This window comes from Pristiophorus japonicus, chromosome 18, assembly GCF_044704955.1.
Source record: "Pristiophorus japonicus isolate sPriJap1 chromosome 18, sPriJap1.hap1, whole genome shotgun sequence".
NCBI lineage: Eukaryota > Metazoa > Chordata > Chondrichthyes > Pristiophoridae > Pristiophorus > Pristiophorus japonicus.
Window position 1 is genome coordinate 10,451,854 of NC_091994.1, and position 25,132 is coordinate 10,476,985.

At 51.4% G+C, this 25,132-nt stretch overlaps 1 protein-coding gene across 4 annotated transcripts in view; it reads right to left on the reverse strand.

Moving 5' to 3' along the window:
• Nucleotides 1-9,793: 9,793 nt before the first annotated feature.
• Nucleotides 9,794-25,132, reverse strand: part of LOC139228545 (spindlin-1-like) — a 200,287-nt gene continuing 184,948 nt past the window's right edge. For all 4 annotated transcript variants that reach the window (XM_070859642.1, XM_070859641.1, XM_070859644.1 and 1 more), the window contains 2 exons: nucleotides 12,701-12,866; nucleotides 9,794-10,139 (listed from right to left, as the gene is read on the reverse strand). In XM_070859642.1, coding sequence (XP_070715743.1) covers nucleotides 9,959-10,139; nucleotides 12,701-12,866 — 347 coding nt within the window. In that variant the 3' untranslated portion in view covers nucleotides 9,794-9,958. The remainder of the gene's footprint in view (nucleotides 10,140-12,700; nucleotides 12,867-25,132) is intronic.

Here is a 25,132-nt window from a genome sequence, read left to right on the forward strand (position 1 = left end):
GTACATCAGTCATTGAAGGTTGGCATGCAGGTACAGCAGGCGGTTAAGAAAGCAAATGGCATGTTGGCCTTCATAGCGAGGGGATTTGAATACAGGGGCAGGGAGGTGTTGCTACAGTTGTACAGGGCCTTGGTGAGGCCACACCTGGAGTATTGTGTACAGTTTTGGTCTCCTAACTTGAGGAAGGACATTCTTGCTATTGAGGGAGTGCAGCGAAGGTTCACCAGACTGATTCCCGGGATGGCGGGACTGACCTATCAAGAAAGATTGGATCAATTGGGCTTGTATTCACTGGAGTTCAGAAGAATGAGAGGGGACCTCATAGAAACGTTTAAAATTCTGACGGGTTTAGACAGGTTAGATGCAGAAAGAATGTTCCCAATGTTGGGGAAGTCCAGAACCAGGGGTCACAGTCTGAGGATAAGGGGTAAGCCATTTAGGACCGAGATGAGGAGAAACTTCTTCACCCAGAGAGTGGTGAACCTGTGGAATTCTCTACCACAGAAAGTAGTTGAGGCCAATTCACTAAATATATTCAAAAGGGAGTTAGATGAAGTCCTTACTACTCGGGGGTTCAAGGGTTATGGCGAGAAAGCAGGAAGGGGGTACTGAAGTTTCATGTTCAGCCATGAACTCATTGAATGGCGGTGCAGGCTAGAAGGGCTGAACGGCCTACTCCTGCACCTATTTTCTATGTTTCTATGTTTCTATGTAATCAGTGCATTCTGGGATTGCAAAAATTTGGCCAAGCTGCCATTTTATAACTGCAAAGTATTCTGTACATCTTACAGTTGTATTCCCCATTTCCCCCCCACCCCCGCTTTATTTTGTCCCTCCTCTCCTGTGCAGTGGTCTGGAGGTCCCGTCGGTCTTTACATGGGAAAGACCACACATATGCTAAAATTTGAATGGCCCGCATTTTAAATGAATATTTGTTTAGTTAATGAGGATGAACGCTGATTTATTGTCGAACAGAACCACTGAATTTTGCTTAAAATAGGGAAGAACTTTAGCTTTTTATTGGACGGGACAAGTAGAGAAGGAAGTGGGTCTCAAAGTTTCCAAGTTACACGAGGCTGGATAATAACCAATGATGATAACCTAGACGTTAGTGATGATGCTTTTTTGTGAAATCAAAAAAGACTTTCACTTATATAGCGCCTTTCACAACCACTGGACATCTCAAAGCGCTTTTCAGCCAATGAAGTACTTTTTGAAGTGTAGTCACTGTTGTAATGTGGGAAACGCGGCAGTCAATTTGCGCACAGCAAGCTCCCACAAACAGCAATGTGATAATGACCGGATCATCTGGTCACACTTTTAGTCTTGCTGAAAGGCCTATATGAATAATAATGACCAACATTAGCTTCATGAATCCATCAGTACAACTGGTACTTCAAACCAAGTGACATTCAGGAGGTCCTTTGTCTTCCCCCATCCGTAGCTGCCTGCAGTGTTTTAACACTCTGCACAGCAAGCACATCAAAAGCAAGTACTGAGTGGCACTACAGGAGTCTGTCGTGCGAGATAACTTGCCATTTGCCCCCTTCCCACCACCCCGGGCTGATGGGTGCAGTAAAGAGTAGCCAAAAGGAATCGGAAGTAAAATTGATTTTATAAAATTCTTTCAACACAGGAAGTGACCCCGGACGTGCACACTCACCGCTCTCCAGAAGACTGAGCCACCCACTCAGACCCGTTCCCCCAGCAACTGTCTGCCTACTCCTTAAAGTGTATTGCTTTTTCAAAATCCATGACGAGGCCTTGGACAACGTGGACCATTTCCCATACCTCGTGCGCCTACTGTCAACTAAGGCAGATGGCGATGAAGAAGTCCAACACCGCCTCCAGTGCGCCAGTGCAGTCTTCGGTTGCCTGAGGAAGAATGTGTTTGAAGACCAGGACCTCAAACCCAGCACCAAGCTCGTGGTCTACAGGGCTGTAGCAATAACTGCCCTCCTGTATGGTTCAGAGACATGGACCATGTACAGCAGACACCCCAAAGCACTGGAGAAGTACCACCAACGCTGCCTCCGCAAGATCCTGCAAATCCACTGGCAGGATCGGCGCACCAACGTCAGTGTTCTCGCTCAGGCCAACATCCCCAGCATCGAAGTACTGACCACGCTCGATCAGCTCCGATGGACAGGCCACATCGTCTGCATGCCCGATACTAGACTCCCAAAACAAGCGCTCTACTCAGAGCTCCGACACGGCAAGCGAGCCCCAGGTGGGCAGAGGAAACACTTCAAGGACACCCTCAAAGCCTCCTTGAAAAAGTGCAACATCCCCACCGACACCTGGGAATCCCTGGCCCAAGATCGCTCAAAGTGGAGGAGAAACATCCGGGAAGGCACCGAACACCTTGAGTCTCTTCGCCGGGAGCACGCGGAAACCAAGCGCAAACAGCGGAAGGAGCGCACGACAACCCAGGCAACCCACCCTCCCGTCCCTCCAACCACCGTCTGCGCCACCTGTGACAGAGACTGTAGGTCCCGCATTGGACTCATCAGTCACCTGAGAACTCATGTTAGTGTGGAAGCAAGTCATCCTCGACTCCGAGGGACTGCCTGAGAAGATTTCCCCGCTTCTCTTTCAAGGACGAATTTGGATTCTGCTTCAGACTCTGACGGGATGTCCTAACAACCACTCGGCGTTAAAATAACGGAGTGATTATCTGCACGAACATTTTTGTGTCCTTCTGCGCATGCGCACCGTGGACGCCGCCCTTTCTGCGCATGTGTAGTACGATACACCAGGAAACCGGAAGCGGGGCTGAACCGTGTGGAGCTGCTGATCGAGCCTGAGCCTGCATCTGGGCTTTGGGTTATCTCCCGGACCTTTGTCTAGAATGTCACGGTGATTATCCACATGGTCACTTCCGCGGCTTTCTGAGAGAGAGGAAATCGGAGGTAGGAGAGAGAGAGTGGGGCAGAGAGCGAGAGACTGGGGTGGGGGGGAGGGGAGAGAAACAGTGGGGCAGAGAGAGAGAGAAACTGGGGGGAGAGAGAGAGAGAGAGACATGGGGAGAGGGTAGGGCAGAGAGAGAGAATGGGAGAGAGACTGGGGGGGGGGGCGCAGGGTGAAACAGTGGGGCAGAGAGAGAGAGTGGGGGAGAGAGAGAGAGACAGGGGGAGAGGGTAGGGCAGAGAGAGAGAATGGGAGAGAGACTGGGGGGGGCGCGCAGGGTGAAACAGTGGGGCAGAGAGAGAGAGTGGGGGAGAGAGAGAGAGACAGGGGGAGACAGTGGGGCAGAGAGAGAGACTGGGGGAGAGAGATATGGGGAGAGAGTGGGGCAGAGAGAGAAAGTGGGAGAGAGACGGGGGGGGGTGTGCAGGGGGAGACAGTGGGGCAGAGAGAGAGACTGGGGGAGAGAGAGAGAGAGAAACAGGGGGAGACAGTGGGACAGAGAGAGAGAGAGACTGGGGAGAGAGTGGAGCAGAGGGAGAGAGAGAGATGGGGGGGGGAAAGAGGAAGTGGGGGGAGAGAGAGTGGGGGGAGAGAGAGTGGAGCAGAGAGAGAGTGGGAGATAGAGAGAGTAGGGGAGAGAGTGGGGGAGAGAGAGTGGGTAGAGAGAGAGAGGGAGGGAGATAGAGTAGGGGAGAGAGTGGGGGAGAGAGAGTGAAGGAGAGAGGGGCAGAGAGAGAGACTGGGGGAGAGAGGGGCAGAGAAAGACTGGGAGGAGGCAGAGAGAGGGAAGGCAGAGAGAGAGAGGAGGTGAGGAGAACGGATCGTAGGGGAGAGAGAGAGGGAACTCAAGGAGAGGAGGTCAGGAACTCGATGGGTAGGGGAGGGTAAAGAGCACGGAGAGCACAGTGGGGACAGGGGAGAACGCGATCCAGGTCTAAAGGGGGGGTTGAGAGCGAGAACGTGATGGTAAGATGGTCCACGTTCTTCCAACCCCACCCCCTTTACACCCGCACACGTTTCCCATCCCCTCACCCTACACCTAATTGATTTCTCGGAAAGCTCAGTGCGTATGTGGCAAGTGACGTTCATTGGACTGGACTAAATCCAGAATTCACAACACTGTCACAGTTCACTTCAGACCCAATGAACCTGTTAACAATCCATGATCCACACACAATGCCCCATCTATGGGGGGGGGGTAAGGTCAGGAACTTGGGCCGGGTGGGGCGGTGGGGAAGATCAGGCACTTCATAGAAATTTACAGCACAGAAGGAGGCCATTCGGCCCATTGTGTCCGTGTCTGCTGACAAAGAACCATCCAGCCTAATCCCACTTTCCAGTTCTTGGTCTGTAGCCCTGTAGGTTACGGCACTTCAAGTGCATATCCAAGTACTTTAAAAATGAGATGAGGGTTTCTGCCTCTACCACCCTTTCAGTCACTGAGTTCCAGACCCCTAACGCCCTCTGGGTGAAATCATTTATCCTTAAATCCCCTCTAAATCTTCTACCACTTACTTTAAATCCATGCCTCTTGTTATTGATCTCTCTGCTAAGGGGAATAGGTCCTTCCTATCCACTCTATCCAGGCCCCTCATAAATTTATACACCTCAATCAGGTTTTTCCCCCCATTTGGGTGGGGGGAGAATGTCAGAAACTTGGGTGGGGGGGGGGGGAAGGTCAGGCACTTGGGGGGTGGGGGCAGGAACTTGTTTGGGGGGGATGGGAGAAGGTCTTAACCCACGAGAGTGAGCCCTGTCTGTTCCAAGTGAGCTCTCCCCTGTCTGGAGTCGGCAGTCAGAGTGGCTCGAATTACACTTTGCAAAGTCATTGATTGCGTAGGCAGGGTGGTTCTAATTATACAGTCCAGAGAAATTGCTGGGTGTGTCTTATCCTCCAAGGAAACCAATTTGCAATCAGGTCTTGTGATCAAGGGGACCCAATCAGAGCTTTAGGTGTTGCAAACTAACGCGTCCTTAAAAAAAAAATTCTCCTAATCTCTCCCTTTGTTCACATCAAGATTTATCTGAACAGGCCATTTGTTAGACCCGGCGGAGAGGAAAGTTCCCACATAGAAAGAACAGACCTGCATTTATATAGCACATTACACATTCTTGCGATATTCCTAAATGCTTCCAAAGCAAATTAATTACTTTTGAAGTGTAGTCACTGTTGTAATGTAGAGAAACACGGCAGCCAATCTGCACAGGGCAAGCTCCCACAAACAGCAATGTGATAAATGAGCAGGTCATTTAAAAAAAAATTGTTGTTGGTTGAGGGGATAAATATTGGAAAAGTTATTCGAACTATTGGAAATGTGATTCGAAGTATTTGCTCACATGGAGAGTAAATGGCGACATGGGCAAATGGCCTGTTTCCCTGTTGTAACTTCTTTCTATTTTGATATAGTAGATGTGATAGATTCAAAGAGCACACAATTTGTAATGACTCAAGAGTCTGGTTACTGTAAACTCACTCAGGTACAACCTGATCCATCTTTATTCCAGCCCGAGAGTGCCAGCGTGACAAAGACACCCAGCTTATATACAGGTGACCAAGCACACATGCCACATGCGTAAAGCCCGATGACCTCCGACTGCGGCGCTCTCTGGTGTCTGGTGACCCCCAAGCATTAATACACAACAACATCCCCCTTTTAAAATCTTAACAACAGTCTTTTTACAAATTAAGACGGTCTGGGGCTTTCCTCTCACGAGTTGATCGTCTCAGTTCAACTTTGTCTCTGGGCGAGCATTCTGAGTCCGTTGAGACTGAGGGCTGAGTAGCCGATCTGATGGGAGTGGTCATGACCACATCAGAGACTGAAGGTTCAGAGTCAGTAATGTCAGCAGAGTCCTCTGATGAGTGAACAATGGTTGGTTGGTCACTGACTGCATCTTCCTCACTCGGTTCCAGTTCATCGGTGTGCCGCAGTTTAACCTGGTCAAGGTGTTTCTTGCATGTTTGCCCATTCTTGAGCATGACAATAAACACTCTGTTACACTCCTTGGTTGTAACAGTGCCGGTGAGCCACTTTTGACTTTGACCATAGTTCAGTACATAAACCGGATCGTTGACAGAGATGTCACGTGACACAGCAACACGATCATGACACCATTGCTGACTTTGACGTCTGTTTTCAACACGATCATTCAAATCAGGATGAACAAGAGAAAGCCTGGTCTTGAGATTTCTCTTCATCAGTAGTTCAGCAGGAGGAACCCCAGTAAATGTATGAAGTCTTGTCCTGTAATTGAGCAATATATATGACAACCGTCTCTGCAGTGAGCCCTGAGTTACATGTTTCATACTTTGCTTGATGGTTTGAACAGCACGCTCTGCTTGACCATTAGAAGCAGGCTTGAATGGAGCTGATCTCACATGTCTGATGCCATTGAGTTTCATGAACTCCTGGAACTCAAGACTTGTGAAGCAAGATCCGTTATCGCTCACAACAATGTCAGGAAAATCATGAGTAGCAAACATAATACGAAGGCTCTCAATGGTAGCTGTAGACGTGCTGGATGACATAATAACACACTCTATCCACTTGGAATATGCATCTACTACGACAAAAAACATCTTTCCCAGGAACGGGCCCGCAAAATCAATGTGAATCCTCGACCATGGTTTGGATGGCCATGACCAAAGACTCAACGGAGATTCCTACTTTACTTAGCTGCATGCAAGTATTGCACTGATGCACGCATGATTCCAGGTCAGAGTCAATTCCAGGCCACCATACATGAGACCTAGCAATGGCCTTCATCATGACAAGACTAGGATGAGTGCTATGAAGTTCACGTACAAATTTTTCTCTACCTTTCTTAGGCATGATTACATGATTACCCCACAGTAAGCAGTCTGACTGAATGGACAGCTCATCCTTGCGACAGTTGTAAGGTTTGGTCTCCTCACGCATCTCCATAGGTATGGCAGACCAATCACCATTGAGTACACACCGTTTCACAACCGATAAAATAGGGTCATGGCTGGTCCAGATCCTAACTTGTTGAGCAGTGACAAGAATGACTCAAAAGCATCCATTACTAACAGTAGGTCTGCAGGTTGAGGCGTCTCCATCTCAGTTGTGGGTAAGGGCAGACGACTCAGAGCATCGGCACAATCCTCAGTACCAGGTCTATGATGGATGACGTAATCATGTGGAGACAATGTCAGCACCCACCTTTGAATGCAGGATGATGAATTGATATTAATACCTTTGTTTTCAGCAAACAATGAAATGAGTGGGTTGTAATCTGTTTCTAGTTCAAAACGAAGACCAAACAGGTACTGGTGCATTTTTTTTACCCCATAGACACAGGCCAAAGCTTCTTTCTCTATCATACTGTAAGCTCTTTCCGCTTTAGACAGACTTCTCGAAGCATACGTAACAGGTTGTAGCTTGTTGGAGTACGCAGCCAACCCCATATGATGAAGCATCACAGGCCAATACAAGACGCTTATGTGGATCATAATGAACAAGCAACTTGTTTGAACATAGCAGATTCTTGGCTTTCTCAAAGGCTCTATCTTAAGACGTACCCCAGACCCAGTTGTTGCCTTTTCTTAGTAACACATGTAGAAGCTCTAGTAAAGTGCTCAATCTGGGTAAGAAATTACCAAAGTAGTTGAGTAGTCCGAGAAACGAACGCAGCTCTATCAATTCTGAGGCCTGGGTGCATTTTTGATGGCCTCAGTTTTCAAATCAGTAGGCCTGATGCCATCAGCAGCAATCTTCCTCCCGAGGAATTCGACTTCAGGTGCCATGAATACACACTTCGAGCGTTTCAGCCTGAGTCCCACTTTGTCCAGATGCTGGAGGACTTCTTCAAGATTGTTCAGATGTTCAGCAGTGTCACGACCTGTGACCAGAATGTCATCTTGAAACATGATAGTTCTAGGAACGGACTTCAGTAAACTCTCCATATTCCTTTGAAATATGGCTGCAGCCGAATGAATCCCAAAAGGACACCTGTTGTAGACAAACAGTCCTTTGTGGGTGCTGAAGCAGGTGAGTTTCTTTGATGTGTCGACAAGCTCCTGGGTCATATAGGCCGACGTCAGATCCAGTTTCGTGAACGACTTTCCACCAGCTAGCATGGCGAACAGGTCATCAGTCCTCGGTAATGGATACTGATCCTGTTTCAAAAATCGGTTCATCGTAACCTTGTAGTCTCCACAAATCCTGACAGTGCCATCACTCTTCAACACAGGAACAATGAGACTAGCCCACTCGTTAAACTCGATCGGTGATATAATCCCTTCACGCTGGAGTCTGTCAAGCTCAATTTCAACCTTCTCCCTCATCATGTACGGAACAGACCGAGCTTTGTGATAGACAAGCCTTGCATTGTCCAGGTGAATCTGCACCTTGGCTCCCGTAAAATTACCAATGCCCGGTTCAAACAAAGAAGGAAACTTTTTCAATACTGGAGCACAGGAAGTATCATCCACCTAGGACAACATCTTGACATCATTCCAGTTCAGCTTGATTTTCTCGAGCCAATTCCTGCCAAGCAGCGTTGGACCATTGCCTGGGATGATCCATAATGGTAGCTCGTGAACCACAGCGTCATATGACACCTCGATTGCTGCACTGCCGAGCACGGGTATGAGTTCCTTAGTGTAAGTACGCAACCTGGCATTGACTGGACTCAGCTTTGGTTTCGTAGCCTTAGTGTCCCACAGCTTGTCAAATGTCCTTTGGCTCATTATCGACTGGCTCGGACCCATGTCCAGCTCCATTGATACAGGCACGCCATTCAGCTTAACATTAACGACTATCGGCTGGCTCTTGCTCAGGAATGAATGCAGTCCATTCACTTCCTCCTCGGGTTGCGTAAAAGGGCCATCACTGAATTGGTCCTCATCAACCATGTGGTGAGCCGCACCACGCTTACTCCGTTGTGGACACACCCTGTGAAGATGCCCCACTGTTGAAGATCCATTGCATGAGTATTCTCTAAACTGACACTGATGAGGCTGCTGATTCCCCCACAATGCAAACAGTGTGAAATCTGGATCGAACCAGTTGGTGGGCTCTGAGCAGCGGCAGGTTTCGCTTAAGCAGCTCTGTCCGAAGATGACGCCATCTTGTTTACAGTACTTGCCATGGAATTCTGACTCGTTGATGATATCTGCCTCAAATTATCATCCGTCATCATGCATGCCTGGGCAGTCACAATGGCCTTTTTCACGTCTCTGCAGTCAACAGCTTCCTGAGGATCGCATCATGGCTGATGCCTATCACGAAGACATCACGCAGCATGTCTTCCAGCAAGACGTCGCAGGTCGGCGAAAATCCCGACACGTCCTGGCCCTCAGCACGAACATGCGTGTAGAAATGGTAGCGTGATATGATGATCCCCTCTTGTGGCTTCAGATGGTTACCCACCAACGTACACAATTCCTCGTACCCTTTTTCCACCGGACGTACAGGCGAGAGAAGATTCTTCATGAGGCCGTAAATTTTCGGACCACAAATGGTGAGGAGAACTGCCCTGCGCTTAACTGCGTAGGCTTTTGTCTCCATGCTGTTGGCCACAAAATACTGATCCATACGGTCAACAAAATCCGCCTAATCCTTGCCCTCCACGAATCTCTCCAGGATTCCAACCGTGTCCATTGTGCATGCGAAGGTTCTTAAATTACCTCGTCGCCAATTGTAATGCGTCAAGAGTCTGGTTACTGTAAACTCACTCAGGTACAACCTGATCCATCTTTATTCCAGCCCGAAAGTGCCAGCGTGACAAAGACACCCAGCTTATATACAGGTGACCAAGCACACATGCCACATGCGTACAGCCCGATGACCTCCAACCGTGGCGTTCTCTGATGTCTGGTGACCCCCAAGCATTAATACATAACACAATTCACACAGCCTTTTAAGATGGGAGCAGCTTCTGGAACACTGTGGAAGCCTCCAGGTCATGTGTCCTGATCTTTATTAAACACAGCACTGGTTGAAGTAACACAGGCATTCCCAGTGCGGAGCTACAGACATTACAGTAGGCTTTGCACCTCCCGAGACACACACGGCTACAGATTTTACTGGAAGTAACTGTGAATCATCTTGTCCCTCATTGCAGGGAACCAGTCCTGGACGCCCACAATTATCGCTACCCACCACGGGTAATAGATTTCTTGCGCTCTCGTAGCTCCTCCTTTGATAATGGCCAGTGCGGTTTCAGGGGCTGGATAAAATATCATTGGTGGCATATTCCTGGCTCTGAATGGACATGTGGAAAGAAAGAAAGACTTACATTTATATAGCGCCTTTCACGACCACCGGATGTCTCAAAACGCTTTACAGCCAATGAAATACTTTTTGGAATGTAGTCACTGCTGTAATGTGGGAAACGCAGCAGCCAATTTGCGCACGAGCAAGCCGCCACAAACAGCAATGTGATAATGATCCAGATAATCTCTTTTTGTTATGTTGATTGCGGGATAAATATTGGCCAGGACACCGCTAATAACTCCCCTATTCTTCTTCAAAATAGTCCCATGGGATCTTTTACGTCCACATGAGAGAGCAGAAGGGGCCTCGGTTTAACGTCTCATCCGATCGACGGCACCTCCGACAGTGCAGCACTCCCTCGGCACTGCACTAGAGCGTCAGCCTAAATTTTTGTGCTCAAGTCTCTGGAGCGGGTCTTGAACCCACAACCCTCTGACCCAGAGCGAGTGTGCTACCCACTGGAAGTCAAACAAATATTTTATAATCTTGCAAATAATGTGAGAACAAAGATGCTGGGGAGGGAGGAGTGTTGACACAAAGAAATAAATAAATGACTTGTATCTTAAAACAAATACCACAAATTTTTGTGGAGGCAGGGCAATTTAATATCTGAGAACAAGACGTTTTGGGGAGCGAAGAATAAAAAAAGGTTACTTGCATCTTTAGCAAGTTTCCTACAGTGGTCGGTAAAGAGTTGTACAAATATTAGGGTCAATTGTACAAGGCAAAGGCCTCGGTGTGAAACTTGGTTGAAAGGGAGCGTGGGTTGGAGTGTTGTGACTTCACCTGTGACCTGCACTCCTGGTAGTGAGGTTCCACCTGGGAGTTCTCTCTTTGCCCAATTTTCCCTATTGTATCGGCGAGGGCCAGTCTCCTTTGATAAGAACATAGGAAGTAGAAGCAGGCGTAAGGCATACAGCTCTTTCGAGCCTGCTCTGCCATTCAATAAGATCGTGGCTGATTTCCTGCCTGATAAGGGGTAAGCCATTTAGGACCGAGATGAGGAGAAACTTCTTCACTCAGAGAATTGTGAACCTGTGGAATTCTCTATCACAGAAAGTTGTTGAGGCCAGTTCGTTAGATATATTCAAAAGGGAGTTAGATGTGGCCCTTACAGCTAAAGGGATCAAGGGGTATGGAGAGAAAGCAGGAATGGGGTACTGAAATTGCAAAAATGGTCAGTCATGATCATATTGAATGGTGGTGCAGGCTCGAAGGGCCGAATGGCCTACTCCTGCACCTATTTTCTATGTTTCAATGTTTCTATCTCCATAACCGTTCATTCCTCAAGAGTCCAAAAATCTATCAATTTCAGCCTTGAATATACTCAAAGATTCAGCATCTACAGCCCTCTGGGGCAGTGAATTCCAAAGAGTCGCAACCCTCTGATTGACGAAATTCCTCCTCATATCGGTCCTAAACGGCCGACCCCTTATCCTGAGACTGTACCCCAATAGTTCTACACTCTCCTGCCAGGGGGAACAACTTCTCTGCGTCTGCACTGTCAATATCAGCAGTATGTTTAATAATTTTACTTCATTCCATTCCTGTAGAAGGAAAGTGATTATCCAGATAACACTTGGTCCGTGTGATCCCCTGAACTGGTTTTGTCATCTGAGGGGACAGAGAGGAATTTTCCAGAGCATTTATTTCCCTTATTGGCCTAGTGTTTTTCTCTGGTTTTTTTTTTGGCCTCTTCTCAGAGATTACATGGCTGTAGGGTGGGAAGCATATGGTTATGATGCACCAGCCATCATGAGTGTGGGGCAGGCTTGATGGTCCAGGTGGTCTGCATTTTCGTATGTTCGTATGTATAACTAACATTCCCGTCCGTCAGTGCAGCATCGACAATGGGGGCCAATCAACAATAACAACAATTTGTATTTATATAGCGCCTTCAAAGTAGTGAAACGTTCCAAGGCGCTTCATAGGAGTGTTATGATATTAAAAAAATTAAACATTTTGACCGAGCCGCATAAGTAGAAATTAGTGTAGGTGACCAAAAGCTTGGTCAAAGAGGTATGTTTTAAGGAGCGTCTGAAAGGAGGAAAGAGAGGTAAAGAGGTGGAGAGGTTTAGGCAGGGAGTATCAGAGCTTGGGGCCCAAGCAACAGAAGGCACGGCCGCCAATAGTTGAGTGACTATAATCAGGGTTGCTCAAGAGGGCAGAATTAGAGGAGCGCAGACATCTCGCTGGGGGTTCTGGGGCTGGAGGACATTACAGAGATAGGGAGGGGCGAGACTTGAAAACAAGGATGAGAATTTTGAAATCAAGGCGTGGCTTAACCGGAAGCCAATGTAGGTCAGTGAGCACAGGGGTAATGGGTGAGCGGGACTTGGTGCGAGTTAGGAGACGGGCTGTCGGGTTTTGGATGGCCTCAAGTTTATGTTGATGGGGTTAGATGAAGAGGGGTGGGCATAAACATCGGCATGGATCTGTCGGGCCGAATGGTCTGTTTCCGTGCTGTCAATGTTTTGTAGTTGTTGCTACATTCTGAACCGAATTGAGCAAGCTTGCTTTGCGTGCCTGTTTACGTACAACAAACCTACTTGATTTTCTCCTGGCTTGATTGGGTGTCAATCAATCCCAGGATGCAGAGTGTGACTGAGACATCCCTCCCCTGCATCGCGAGCTCATGGCGCAGAGAGCTGAAGAATCCATTCAAAGCAAACTTTGAGGCCGAATATGAAGCTGCATATGGGATGGCAACCTTGCCTGTTGGGAAAATGAAATGGCAAGTTGGTTATATGTTCCGATTTTCAGTCTCCTATGGTTCTGGCAGCACTCATAACAACATAAGAACATATGAAATAGGAGCAGGAGTAAGCCATATGGCACCTTGAGCCTGCTCCGCCATTCAATAAGATCATGGCTGATCTGATCATGGACTCAGCTCCACTTCCCCGCCTGTACCCCATAACCCCTTATCGTTTAAGAAACTGTCTATTTATTCAATATCCCAGTTTCCACAGCTCTCTGAGGCAGCGAATTCCACAGATTTCAACCCTCTGAGAGAAGAAATTTCTCCTCATCTCTGTTTTAAATGGGTGGCCCCTTATTCTAAGATCATGCCCTCTAGTTCTAGTCTCCCCCATCAGTGGGAACATCCTCTCTGCATCCACCTTGTCAAGCCCCCTCTTAATCTTATACGTTTCTATAAGATCACCTCTCATTCTTCTGAATTCCAATGAGTAGAGGCCCAACCTATTCAACCTTTCCTCATAAGTCAACCTCCTCATCCCCGGAATCAACCTAGTGAACCTTCTCTGAACTGCCTCCAAAGCAAGTCTATCCTTTCGTAAATATGGAAACCAAAACTGCACGCAGTATTCCAGGTGTTGCCTCACCAATACCTTATATAGTTGTAGCAAGACTTCCCTGCTTTTATACTCCATCCCTTTTGCAATAAAGGCCAAGATACCATTGGCCTTCCTGATCACGTGCTGTACCTGCATACTATCCTTTTGTGTTTCATGCACAAGTATCCCCAGGTCCCGCTGTACTGCGGCACTTTGCAGTCTTTCTCCATTTAAATAATAATTTGCTCTTTGATTTTTTCTGCCAAAGTGCATGACCTCACACTTTCCAACATTATACTCCATCTGCCAAATTTTTGCCCAATCACTTAGCATTTCTATGTCCTTCTGCAGATTTTTTGTGTCCTCCTCACACATTGCTTTTCTTCCCATCTTTGTATTGTCAGCAAACTTGGCTACGTTACACTCAGTCCCTTCTTCCAAGTCGTTAATATAGATTGTAAATAGCTGGGGTCCCAGCACTGATCCCTGCGGGACTCTCCTAGTTACTGGTTGCCATTCAGAGAATGAACCATTTATCCCGACTCTCTATTTTCTGTTAGTTAGCCTATCCTCTATCCATGCTAATATATTACACGTGAACTTTTATCTTGTGCAGTAACCTTTTGTGGACTCCTTTTCAAATGTCTTCTGGAAGTCCAAATACACCACATCCACGGTTCCCCTTTATCCACCCTGTTCGTTACATCCTCGAAGAACTCCAGCAAATTTGTCAAACATGACTTCCCCTTCATAAATCCATGCTGACTCTGCCTGACCGAATTTTGCTTTTCCAAATGTCCTGCTACTGCTTCTTTAATAATGGACTCCAATATTTTCCCAAACACAGATGTTAGGCTAACTGGTCGATAGTTTCCTACTTTTTTGTCTGCCTCCTTTTTTAAATAGGGGCGTTACATTTGCAGTTTTCCAATCTGCTGGGACCTCCCCAGAATCCTGGGAATTTATGTAAATTACAACCAATGCATCCACAATCCCCGGCGCTACTTCTCTTAAGACCCTAGGATGCAAGCCATTAGGTCCAGGAGATTTATCTGCCTTTAGTCCCATTATCTTACACTCCAACAACAACAACTTTTATTTATATAGCGCCTTTAACATAGTAAAACGTCCCAAGGCGCTTCACAGGAGTGTTATAAGAAAAAACAGATAAAATTTGACACAGAGCCACATAAAAAGAAATTATGGCAGATAACGAATAGTTTGGTCAAAGAGGTAGGTTTTAAGGAGCATCTTAAAGGAGGGCAGAGAGGTAGAGAGGCGGAAAGGTTTAGGGAGGGAGTTCTAGAGCTTGGGGCCCAGGCAGCTGAAGGCAGGGTCACCAATGGTTGAGCGGTTACAATAAGGGATGCTCAAGAGGGCAGAGTTAGAGGAGCACAGACATCTCATGGGGTTGTGGGGCTGAAAGAGATTACACAGATAGGGAGGGGCAAGGCCATGGAGGGATTTGCAAACAAGGATGAGAATTTTGAAATCAAGGTATTGCTTAACTGGGAACAAATGTAAGTCAGCGAGCACAGAGGGGATGGGCCATTCTTTATGTGTGAATCTAGATGGTGTATTGCCTGTTTATTTGGCCATGGGATGAGGGTGGGTGTGGGGGCAGGGGTATCACAGTTGAGCTTGTTCCTTGTTAAATATCCACTCACATGCACTCACCGGCACGGGCACAATGGGCCAAATGGCATCCTTCTGTGTCACAATTTTCTAAGCTTCTATGTGTCTCCTGCAGCAACCAGCAACAGCGGTCAGGAGTGGGAACTCTGGTCAATTGTGTCTCAGCCGTTGTGTTTCTGAGAGAGTCAGCCAGTGGCTCAAAGAGTCGCACCTTCGCCTCTGAGTCAGAAGGTTGTGGATTCAAATCCCACTCCAGAGACTTGAGAACAAAAATCTAGGCTGGCACTCCAGTCTCTCCGATGAGACGTTCATAAAATCATAGACTGGTTACAGTACGGAAGAAGGCCATTCGGCCCGTCGAGCCCGTGCCGGCTCTCTGCAAGAGCATCTCAGCTAGTCCCCCTCCCTGCCCTTTCCCCGTAGCCCTGCAAAATGTTTTTTTTCAGGTACTTATCCAATTCCCTTTTGAAGGCCACGCTTGAATCTGCCTCCACCACCCTTTCAGGGAGCGCATTCCAGATCCTAACCACTCGCTACGTAAAAATGTTTTTCTTATGTCGTCTTTGGTTCTTCTGCCAATCACCTTAAATCTGTGTTTTCTGGTTCTGGGCCTGATGAAACCGAAGCCCTGTCCACCTTTCAAGTGAATGTAAAAGATCCCACAGCACTATTTCAAAGAAGGGCAGGGCAGTTCTCCCCAGTGTCCTGGCCATATTTATCCCTCAATCAACATCACTAAAACAGATTATCTGGTTATTATCACAGTGCTGTCTGTTGGAGCTTGCTGTGTGGCTGTTGGCTGTCGCGCCTTCCACACAACAGTGACTACATTTCAAAAGTACTTAATTGGCTGTAAAGCACCCTCTCTATTTCACACTCCCTCTCTCTCTCTCTCTCTATTTCACACTCCCTCTCTCTCTCTATTTCACACTCCCTCTCTCTCTCTATTTCACACTCCCTCTCTCTCTCTCTCTATTTCACACTCCCTCTCTCTCTCGCTCTCTATTTCACACTCCCTCTCTCTCTCTATTTCACATTCCCTCTCTCTCCCCCTCTCTATTTCACATTCCCCCTATTTCTCTCCCTCTCTATTTCACACTCCCTCTCTCTCTCCCTCTCTATTTCACACTGCCTCTCTATTTCACACTCCCTCTCTCTCTATTTCACACTCCCTCTCTCTCTCTATTTCACATCCCCCTATCTCTCTCCCTCTCTATTTCACACTCCCTCTCTCTCTCACACTCCCTCTCTCTCTTCCTCTCTGTTTCACATCCCCCTCTCTCTCTCCCTCTCTATTTCACACTCCCTCGCTCTCTATTTCACACTCCCTCTCTTTCTCTCTCTATTTCACATTTCCCCTATCTCTCTCCCTCTCCATTTCACACTCCCTCTCTCTCCCTCTCTATTTCACACTCCTCTCTCTCTGCCTCTCTATTTCACACTCCCTCTCTCTCTCTCTCTATTTCACACTCCGTCTCTCTCCCTCTCTATGTCACACTCCCTCTCTCGCTCTCCCCCTCTCTATTTCGCACTCCCTCTCTCTCTCCCTCTCTATTTTACACTCTCTCTCTATTTCACACTCCCTCTCTCTCCCCCTCTCTATTTCACATTCCCCCTATCTCTCTCCCTCTCCATTTCACACTCCCTCTCTCTCCCTCTCTATTTCACACTCCTCGCTCTCCCCCTCTCTATTTCGCACTCCCTCTCTCTCTCCCTCTCTATTTTACACTCTCTCTCTATTTCACACTCCCTCTCTCTCTGCCTCTCTATTTCACACTCCCTCTCTCTCCCTCTCTATTTCACACTCCTCTCTCTCTCCCTCTCTATTTCACACTCCCTCTCTCGCTCTCCCCCTCTCTATTTCGCACTCCCTCTCTCTCTCCCTCTCTATTTTACACTCTCTCTCTATTTCACACTCCCTCTCTCTCTGCCTCTCTATTTCACACTCCCTCTCGCTCCATCTCTATTTCACACTCCCACTGTGAAAAGCGTTATAGAAAAGCAAGCCTTTCCTTTTGTTCTCTCTCTCCCTAGTGCATGGGCACTTAGGTTAATTGTAGCCAGACCTGGGTGAGATTAGCCAACTCGGCATAGACTGGGGATCAAACCCGAGCCCTTCCCGACCTCACTGAACTCTCTGCCAGGAACAGGAGGCCAGTACTAGTGAGGGAACTTCAGGGGAAGAGGGAGATAGCCCCAGAAGGAACAAGCAAAGCAGGCAGTTGTAATGTGTGCACCTGTGAGGATGCTCACAGGTTTGTGGATCTGTTGGATGGCTGCACTTCAGTCCCACACTCCTGATCTTTGGGCACCCTGTGCGGAGGGGAGCGGGTAGGTCCGAGGGCCTCCTCGTAGGACTGCTCCTGGGCACGGCCAAGGGTGCCATCAGCCGGTCCAGGCAGCGGGCGGTCGAGAGGGTCGTTCAGCCTGACTGCCTGCCTCTCTTCCGTGCATACATCCACGCCAGGGTGTCCTTGGAGATGGAGCACGCGGTGTCCACCGGTATGCTCGCGGCCTTCCATGAGAGGTGGGCACCGGAGGGACTGGAGTGCATCATCAGCCCCGGCAACCAAATTTTAATTTGATTTTATGTTTTAAAGTTTAATTTGTTTTAATTGCCGGTGTTTTTAGTGTCCCCCTCCCCTTTTATAGGGGGCACTTGGAAACAAATTTGATTTTAGTGCCCAAAAAAAAACAAAAAAACAAAAAAATACAAACCACCCCCCCAAAAAAAACACAAAAAAAGGGGCCTTGAAAATGTTTGGTGTGTCCCCCAGATCGGGGGGCACGATTTAATGTTAGTTGCTTTTCTCCTAAAAGAGTTGAGGAGCTGTTGGAGGTGTGGCCTGTTCATTTGGAGCTTGGAGCAGTGAGGGAAGGAGCTCCCTGCTTTGGCTCCTGCCTGAAGGCCTGTGTACGCTGAGACCAGCCCAGGAAGAGGAGGAAGGGGCTTACTACACTACATTTCATCCAGAGGGAGAGGAGGAGAGAAGAATTCAACACTTTTAATACTTCTACAGAGAGTTGGAGAGAGGGGGAAATATCAACCATCCAGTGTGGAAGGAGGGAGAGCTACGAACATTCTACAGGTGGGTGTATTGGTGCACTCCCTGAAAATACTTTGTTTTATCGGTGGGGGGAGGAAAGAAGACTATTTCGAGGGCCGGAACATCGCGGGGGGTGTGTGTGTGTGTGTGGAAGTGTGTGTGAAGGTCTTGCTAAAAACTAGGCCCCACACACCACTGAAGTACCACCCCCCATTGCCTAGCCTGGGATAGCTGGAGCTACCTGGCTGAAGACTCGTTAAACCCCGTTAACATCGTTGGGAATGTGTGCCTGGGTGGCTCCAGCTGTCCCAGGTGAAGACATCTTCTCCCCCCACCCGAAGACCATCTATAAGACTGTTTTGCTTGCCATCTGGGGGGTGCACCCCAGCAACACCCACCCACCACTGTGAGGGGAGACCTGCCCTCACAGCTTCCCTCTTTCCCACCCCCCTCTCTCTCTGTCACTCTCTCTGTCTCTCCCCTCTGTCTCTCTGAGAGCCCTTTCCTCCTTAATTAAAAAATTTGAGACAACTGAGCAGAGGGAGCAAGGCCCCTCCCAAATCGTTAACTGGGGAGAGGTGTGCCTCCTTAAGAGCTCCTTCTGCTCAAAAATAACGAGGTCATTTGAGACCTTTAAGGCCTGTGACTTTGGGGTGGGTGTAGCCCTTAAAGGGACCCCGTGATGGCGACCCCATCCACGCCGGTGGCAGGGCCAGCGAGGACGTACGCGCAGGCGGTGTCCACATCCACGGCGCCTCCTGCGCCTCCTGCTGCCCTGCCACCATTCAAACTGATTACCAAGAAACACGGGGTCAAGAGCTACACTCACCCCACAATGAGCATTGAGGAGGGCGTGCGGGCGATGGCTGGGGTAGTCGGCCCCTCGGCCATTGTCGCAGCCTCCAAAATGTCTGGGAAGGCTGTGTTCTTCCTGGGGTCGGAGCGGGCGGTGTCCCTGGCCCTTGAAAAGGGGCTCACGGTGGGCGGGACGTTCCTGCCGGTGGACCCTCTCGAGGCCACCGCTCAGAGGGTCATTCTTTCGAATGTCCCGAACTTTGTTCCCGCTGAGCTCCTCCTCCCTCACCTACACCAACTGGGGGAGGTAAGGTCGGGGATTAATCCGATACCGCTCGGCCTCAGGGAGAACAGCCTGCGCCACGTGTTCTCCTTCCGCCGCCAGCTCTTTGTCCGGCGGCGCGGGACGAGACGACGGAGGGCACCTTTAACGTGGTGAACGAGGGGACTGCCTACCGCGTCATTTGGACGTCGGACGGCGTGTGGTGCCATGCCTGTAGGGAGGTGGGGCATGTTCGCAAGAACTGCCCCGCCTCCAAGGCCGCCAAACCACCGAAGGCGGCCAAGGCTGGCGCCGCCGCCACGCCTCCCCCTGGTAGCGTCCACGTACCGGGAGCCGTAGGTGCGTGGGCATCGTCGGAGGCCTTTGTTTTCACGGCCTCCGGCGGGGGGGAGGGAGAGCGTCCAGGCTGAAAGAAGGCGCGGAGGAAGACCAAACACCTCGAGGCGGGTCCCCTCAGTGCGCCAGACAGTCCAATCACCGCGCTCAGCCCAACTCTGTCACCGGCGAGCGCGGGGTGCCCTGAGCCCGTGCCTGAGCCCTCAACCAATAACGCAGAGGGGCTCGGGCACGGGCAAGAAAAGAAAAAGGGAGGAGCGGAGCAGGAGGCCTCGGCAGACATGGAGGTCTCCCTGCCTCCGCGCCCCCCCAGGAAAAAAAGGAGGCGCCGCTTCAATGAGGTGGAAGGGGAACAACATCCCTCCGCGGAGGAGTCGGTGCCCGCCACGTGTCCCGCGTCCCCCGCCAGCGCCCCCAAACTGCGCCGTAGGCGGGAGGAATCTGTCCCCGGGGTGGGTGAGACAGTCGAGGCTGCCCAGCCTCTGCCTCCCGGGGATGGCAAGGAAGATCTGCCTGTCGTGGGGGGCGTGGGGCCGGCGGAGGAATGTGTTGCCGCCGGGTCGAGCGTCCCGGGGACTGAGGCGGGCGGAGCCGAAAAGGCCGAACATGTGCCCGCCCAGCTATTAACCAACTTCCCCCGGGAGTTGCTCGACTCTGCAGAAAATGAAACTTTTAATAATTTTAACGAACCGACACACGCTGGGCCGGGGGGTGGCGGCGGGGAGGGGGAAGAACACCAACCCTCGCCCCCTACTTTGGAGCTGGGGGAATTGGAGGACTTGGAACATTTCTTTGACCAGGTCTCTCCATGTTCCCCGGCTCCTGGGGCGGAGGAGGAACCCCTTCCGCTGTCGCTTCCCGGCCCAGCACCACAAATAAAAGAGCCCAGTGGGGACTCCTCTGCCGACGATCCTGGGGGTGGGATCGGGACAGAGCCAGGGCCAGATGGAGCGGCCGGGCCGTTTTCCGTACCTCGTGTGGTCGACGGGCCGGCTGCTGGCGGCGACCTCCCGGAGGGGGACGGGGGCTCGGTGGGGGACGAGGGAGAAGATCTCGAGTCCATCGCCAGTGAGGCGGTGGATCTCCTCGTGCCCGCCGCTGAGTCCCCCCTCATTCCTGTAAAGGAACTCCGGGACTTTTTGGTCCAGAGCCAGGGTCGCCGCAATCAAGCCCATCTGGCCCTGGAAAAATGGTCCGAGCCGGTGCTGCTCATCGCGTCCGTCCGCGCCGCCGCTAAAACCATGGCCGCGGGCGGGCCCTTATCAAAGGCGCAAAGCCTTGAGCTGCGCTGGCTCAAAAGGTTCCTCGCTGGGCTGCTGAGGGAGTGGAGGTCAACAAACGACTCCACTCCCCCCCCCCCAACAATAGGTTAGGTAGAGGTTGCACTATGCTCTTGTCATGAAGATAATCATAGCCAGCCTCAACATCAACGGCGGCAGAGAGGCACGCCGTAGATTTAACAATTTTTCGCTCCTGCGGGAGGGGAAATATGTGGTGTGCTTCCTGCAAGAAACCCACACCGTTCCGGGAGACAAAGCCACGTGGCTCCTGGAATGGCAAGGAGAGGTCCGCATGAGCCACCTCACCGCCACTTCTAGTGGGGTGGCCACCTTGCTGGGCCCGCATTTTCAGCCGGAGATCTTGGGGGTCGAGGAGCCCGTGCCAGGCCGCTTGCTGCACGTAACGGTTCGCCTGGGGGACGTGCCGCTCCATCTCGTGAACGTGTACGCCCCTCAGCCCGGCCCGCAGCAAACGCGCTTCTTTGAAGAGGTGTCCGCTCTTCTTGGCTCCGTCGACATCGGCGACTGCATTGTCCTCGGGGGGGATTTTAACTGCACCCTCGAGGCGAGGGACCGCTCCGGTGCCCCGCAGAGCATGACGGTGATGGAGAAGTTGAGGGACCTGGTCGGGTCCTTCGACTTGGTGGACGTCTGGCGAAATCTCCACCCCGACTCCAGCGCCTTTACTTGGGTGAGGCCTGGAGTAGGATGGTCCAGAGTCGACCGCCTTTACGTGACTCGGGCGTGCGTCCCGGCGGCCTCCATGCGGCCGGTGCCGTGTTCGGACCACCACCTGGTGTGGGCGGAGCTCGCTTCGCTCCGCGCGAGGACGGGGTCCGCGTACTGGCATTTTAACAACCGGCTGCTGGAGGACGTGCGGTTCCAGGACTCGTTCCGTCGTTTCTGGGCCGATTGGAGAAGGAAGCAGGGGGGCTTCCCCTCCTTGAGGCTATGGTGGGACGTGGGCAAGGCTCACGTCCGCGTCTTCTGTCAAGAGTACGCGAGGGGGTCGACCAAGAGGCGGGCGGCCAGGGTCGGGCGCCTAGAAAAAGAGGTGCTCGACCTGGAGTCCCGTCTCGGTCAAGTCGTCGAGGACCCGGCCCTGCGGATGGTGTACGAAGCGAAGAAGGCCGCGCTGAAGGACCTGCAGTTCGTCGGGTTCCGAGGCGCGTTCGTGAGGTCGCGGATCCGGTTCCTGCGGGATCTGGACCGCGGCTCCCCCTTCTTCTACTCACTGGAAAAAAGGCAGAGTGTCCGTAAGCAGCTCTTGATGCTGCTGGCCGACGATGGCTCTCTCGTCTCGGATCCGGAGGGCGTCAACAACAGGGCCCGAGAATATTACGGGGCTCTGTTCTCTCTGGAGCCGTCCAGCGAGGAAGTGCGTAGAGTTTTGTGGGAGGACCTGCCGAAGGTCAGCCCGGAGGGCGCCGAAAATCTGGAAGCTCCGTTAAACCTGGCGGAGCTGACCGGCGCCCTTGGCCAGCTCTCGAGGGGAAAATCCCCGGGGCTGGACGGGCTGACCGTGGAGTTCCACAGGGCGTTCTGGGACGTCCTGGGGGGCGACTACGCGCGGGTCCTGGGGAAAAGTCTGGCGACCGGGGAGATGCCCCTCTCTTGGCGCAGGGCAGTCATCGTCCTGCTGCCAAAGAAGGGCGATCTCCGCCTCCTTAAGAACTGGCGCCCGGTATCCCTCCTCAGTACGGACTACAAAATCTTCGCCAGGGTGATGTCTGCTCGCCTTAGCGCCGTGCTGGACCACATGATCCACCCCGACCAGTCCGACACGGTCCCGGGCCGGACAATCCACGATAACATCCATCTGGTCCGGGACCTCATCCATCATTCCCAGGAGGCTGGTCTGTCGGTCGCCCAAGAGAAGGCGTTCGACAGGGTGGATCACGACTATCTGTTCGGAACTCTGCGCTCTTTCGGGTTCGGGACGCATTTCGTCGCCCGGATCCGACTTTTCTTCGCCGCCGCGGAGTATCTGATTAAGGTTAACGGGTCCTTGACGGCGCCCCTTCGCTTTAGGAGAGGGGTGCGCCAGGGATGCCCCATGTCCGGCCAGTTATATGCCGTCTGTGTGGAGCCTTTCCTGCGCCTTCAGCGGATGAGGTTGACGGGACTGGCTCTGCAAGGGCCGGGCGTGGAGGTCGTCCTCTCGGCTTACGTCGATGATGTGCTCCTCACGGTAGAGGATCCCGTTGACCTGCGGAGGATGCGCGAGTGCCAGGAGATTTACTCGGCCGCATCCTCCGCCAGGATCAACTGGGAGAAATGTTCCGGACACCTGGTGGGTCAGTGGCAGGTGGACTCCCTGCCGGAGGAGCTCAGGCCTTTTGCATGGAGCACGACCCATCTCCTCTATCTGGGAGTCTACCTTAGCCCCGACGAGGAAGCCTGGCCGGCGAACTAGCAAGAGCTGGAGGCCAAGGTCACCGCTCGCCTAGGGCGCTGGACAGGACTGATCCGAGTGCTGTCCTACAGGGGCCGAGCGCTAGTCATAAACCAGCTGGTGGCCGCTATGCTGTGGTACCGGCTGGTCACTTTGACCCCGCCCCCTGCGTTTGTCGTAAAGATACAGAAGAAGCTGGTGGACTTCTTCTGGAACAACAGGAAGCACTGGGTCTCTGCCGCGCTCTTGAGTCTCCCGCTTAGGGAGGGCGGTCAGTCGTTGGTGTGCGTCAGCGCCCAGCTCGCGACTTTCTGTCTTCAGACCCTGCAGAGATACCTTTACGTCGAGCCCCCTCCTAGGTGGCATGCGCTGGTGACGTATTTCTTCCGCCAGCAGCACTGCCTCAACTACGACATGCAGCTCCTGTTTGTGAGCTTGGAGGGCGTCAGGACCACCGTCCAGGAGCTGCCTGTCTTTTACAAGGAACTCACCAGGGTCTGGAACAAAGTCTCCACCAAGCGCAGCTCTCCACCGGCTGGAGTGGCGGCTGTCCTACAGGAGCTGCTGCTCGGGAATCCGTACCTCCACGACCGAGGTTTTAGGTGGCAGTCGGACGAGAGGGCTGTGGCTGGTGAGGTGACCAGGGTCAGGGACCTGCTCGATGGTGGAGGAGCGGGCTGGATGGCGCCAGACACGCTGGCACGGCGCCTAAATTCGGCCGACGTCCGCCACGCGGCCGATGCCATCGAGTCGCTAAAAACAGCTCTGGGCCCTGACTCCGTTAGGTGCATCGAGGAGGCTCAAGCACGTGGGGAGATCCCGTCCGAACTGACCCCCGTCCGGACGGAATTCCTCATCGGCGCCAAACCCCGGAATCTCCCTCGGGAGCCGGCGCCTCACAACTTGAGCCGCCTCGAGGAAATCCCCTCCGTGCCTTTCAGTTCTGCGCGGAGGGGTTTCCTGTACGGGCTGCTCCTGCACACTCTCAACTTTGCCATCGCCGTCTGCCGTCCGGACACGCCATGGCGTACCATCTTGCCGTCCGGAGGAGGCGGGGGTCCCCGATGGAGTGCACTCTACGCAGGAGTCCTCCCACGATTTATCGGGGACTTGGCCTGGAGGGTGGTGCATGGTGCAGTGCTGTGCAACAAATTTTAAAGCCGGTTCACGGACTCCCAGGCCGCCTGCAATTCCTGCGGTCTGGAAGAGTCTGTGTTCCATGTTTTTATGGAGTGTGCGAGGTTGCAGCCCCTGTTTTATTATTTAAAGGGGCTGCTCCTCAATTTCTGGCTGCACTTCAGTCCCACAATCCTGATCTTTGGGCACCCTGTGCGGAGGGGAGCGGGTAGGTCCAAGGGCCTCCTCATAGGACTGCTCCTGGGCACGGCCAAGGGTGCCATCAGCCGGTCCAGGCAGCGGGTGGTCGAGGGGGTCGTTCGGCCTGACTGCCTGCCTCTCTTCCGTGCGTACATCTGGGCCAGGGTGTCCCTGGAGATGGAGCACGCGGTGTCCACCGGTACGCTCGCGGCCTTCCGCGAGAGGTGGGCGCCGGAGGGACTGGAGTGTATCATCACCTCCGGCAACCAAATTTTTATTTGATTTTATGTTTTAAAGTTTAATTTATTTTAATTGCCGGAGTTTTTAGTGTCCCCCTCCACTTTTATAGGGGGCACTTGGAAAAAAATTTGATTTTAGTGCCCCAAAAAAAAATAATAATAATACAAAAAAAATACAAAAAAAAACACAAAAAAAAGGATCTTGAAAATGTTTGGTGTGTCCCCCAGATTGGAGGGCACTTTACTTAACTGTTTTTGTTTTCCAACTAAAAGAATTGTGGAGCTGTTGCATTGTGACTGGCTTAGCTAGTTACGTGATGTTCGCAAGACTCAATAAAACCCCAGTCAGTTGGGT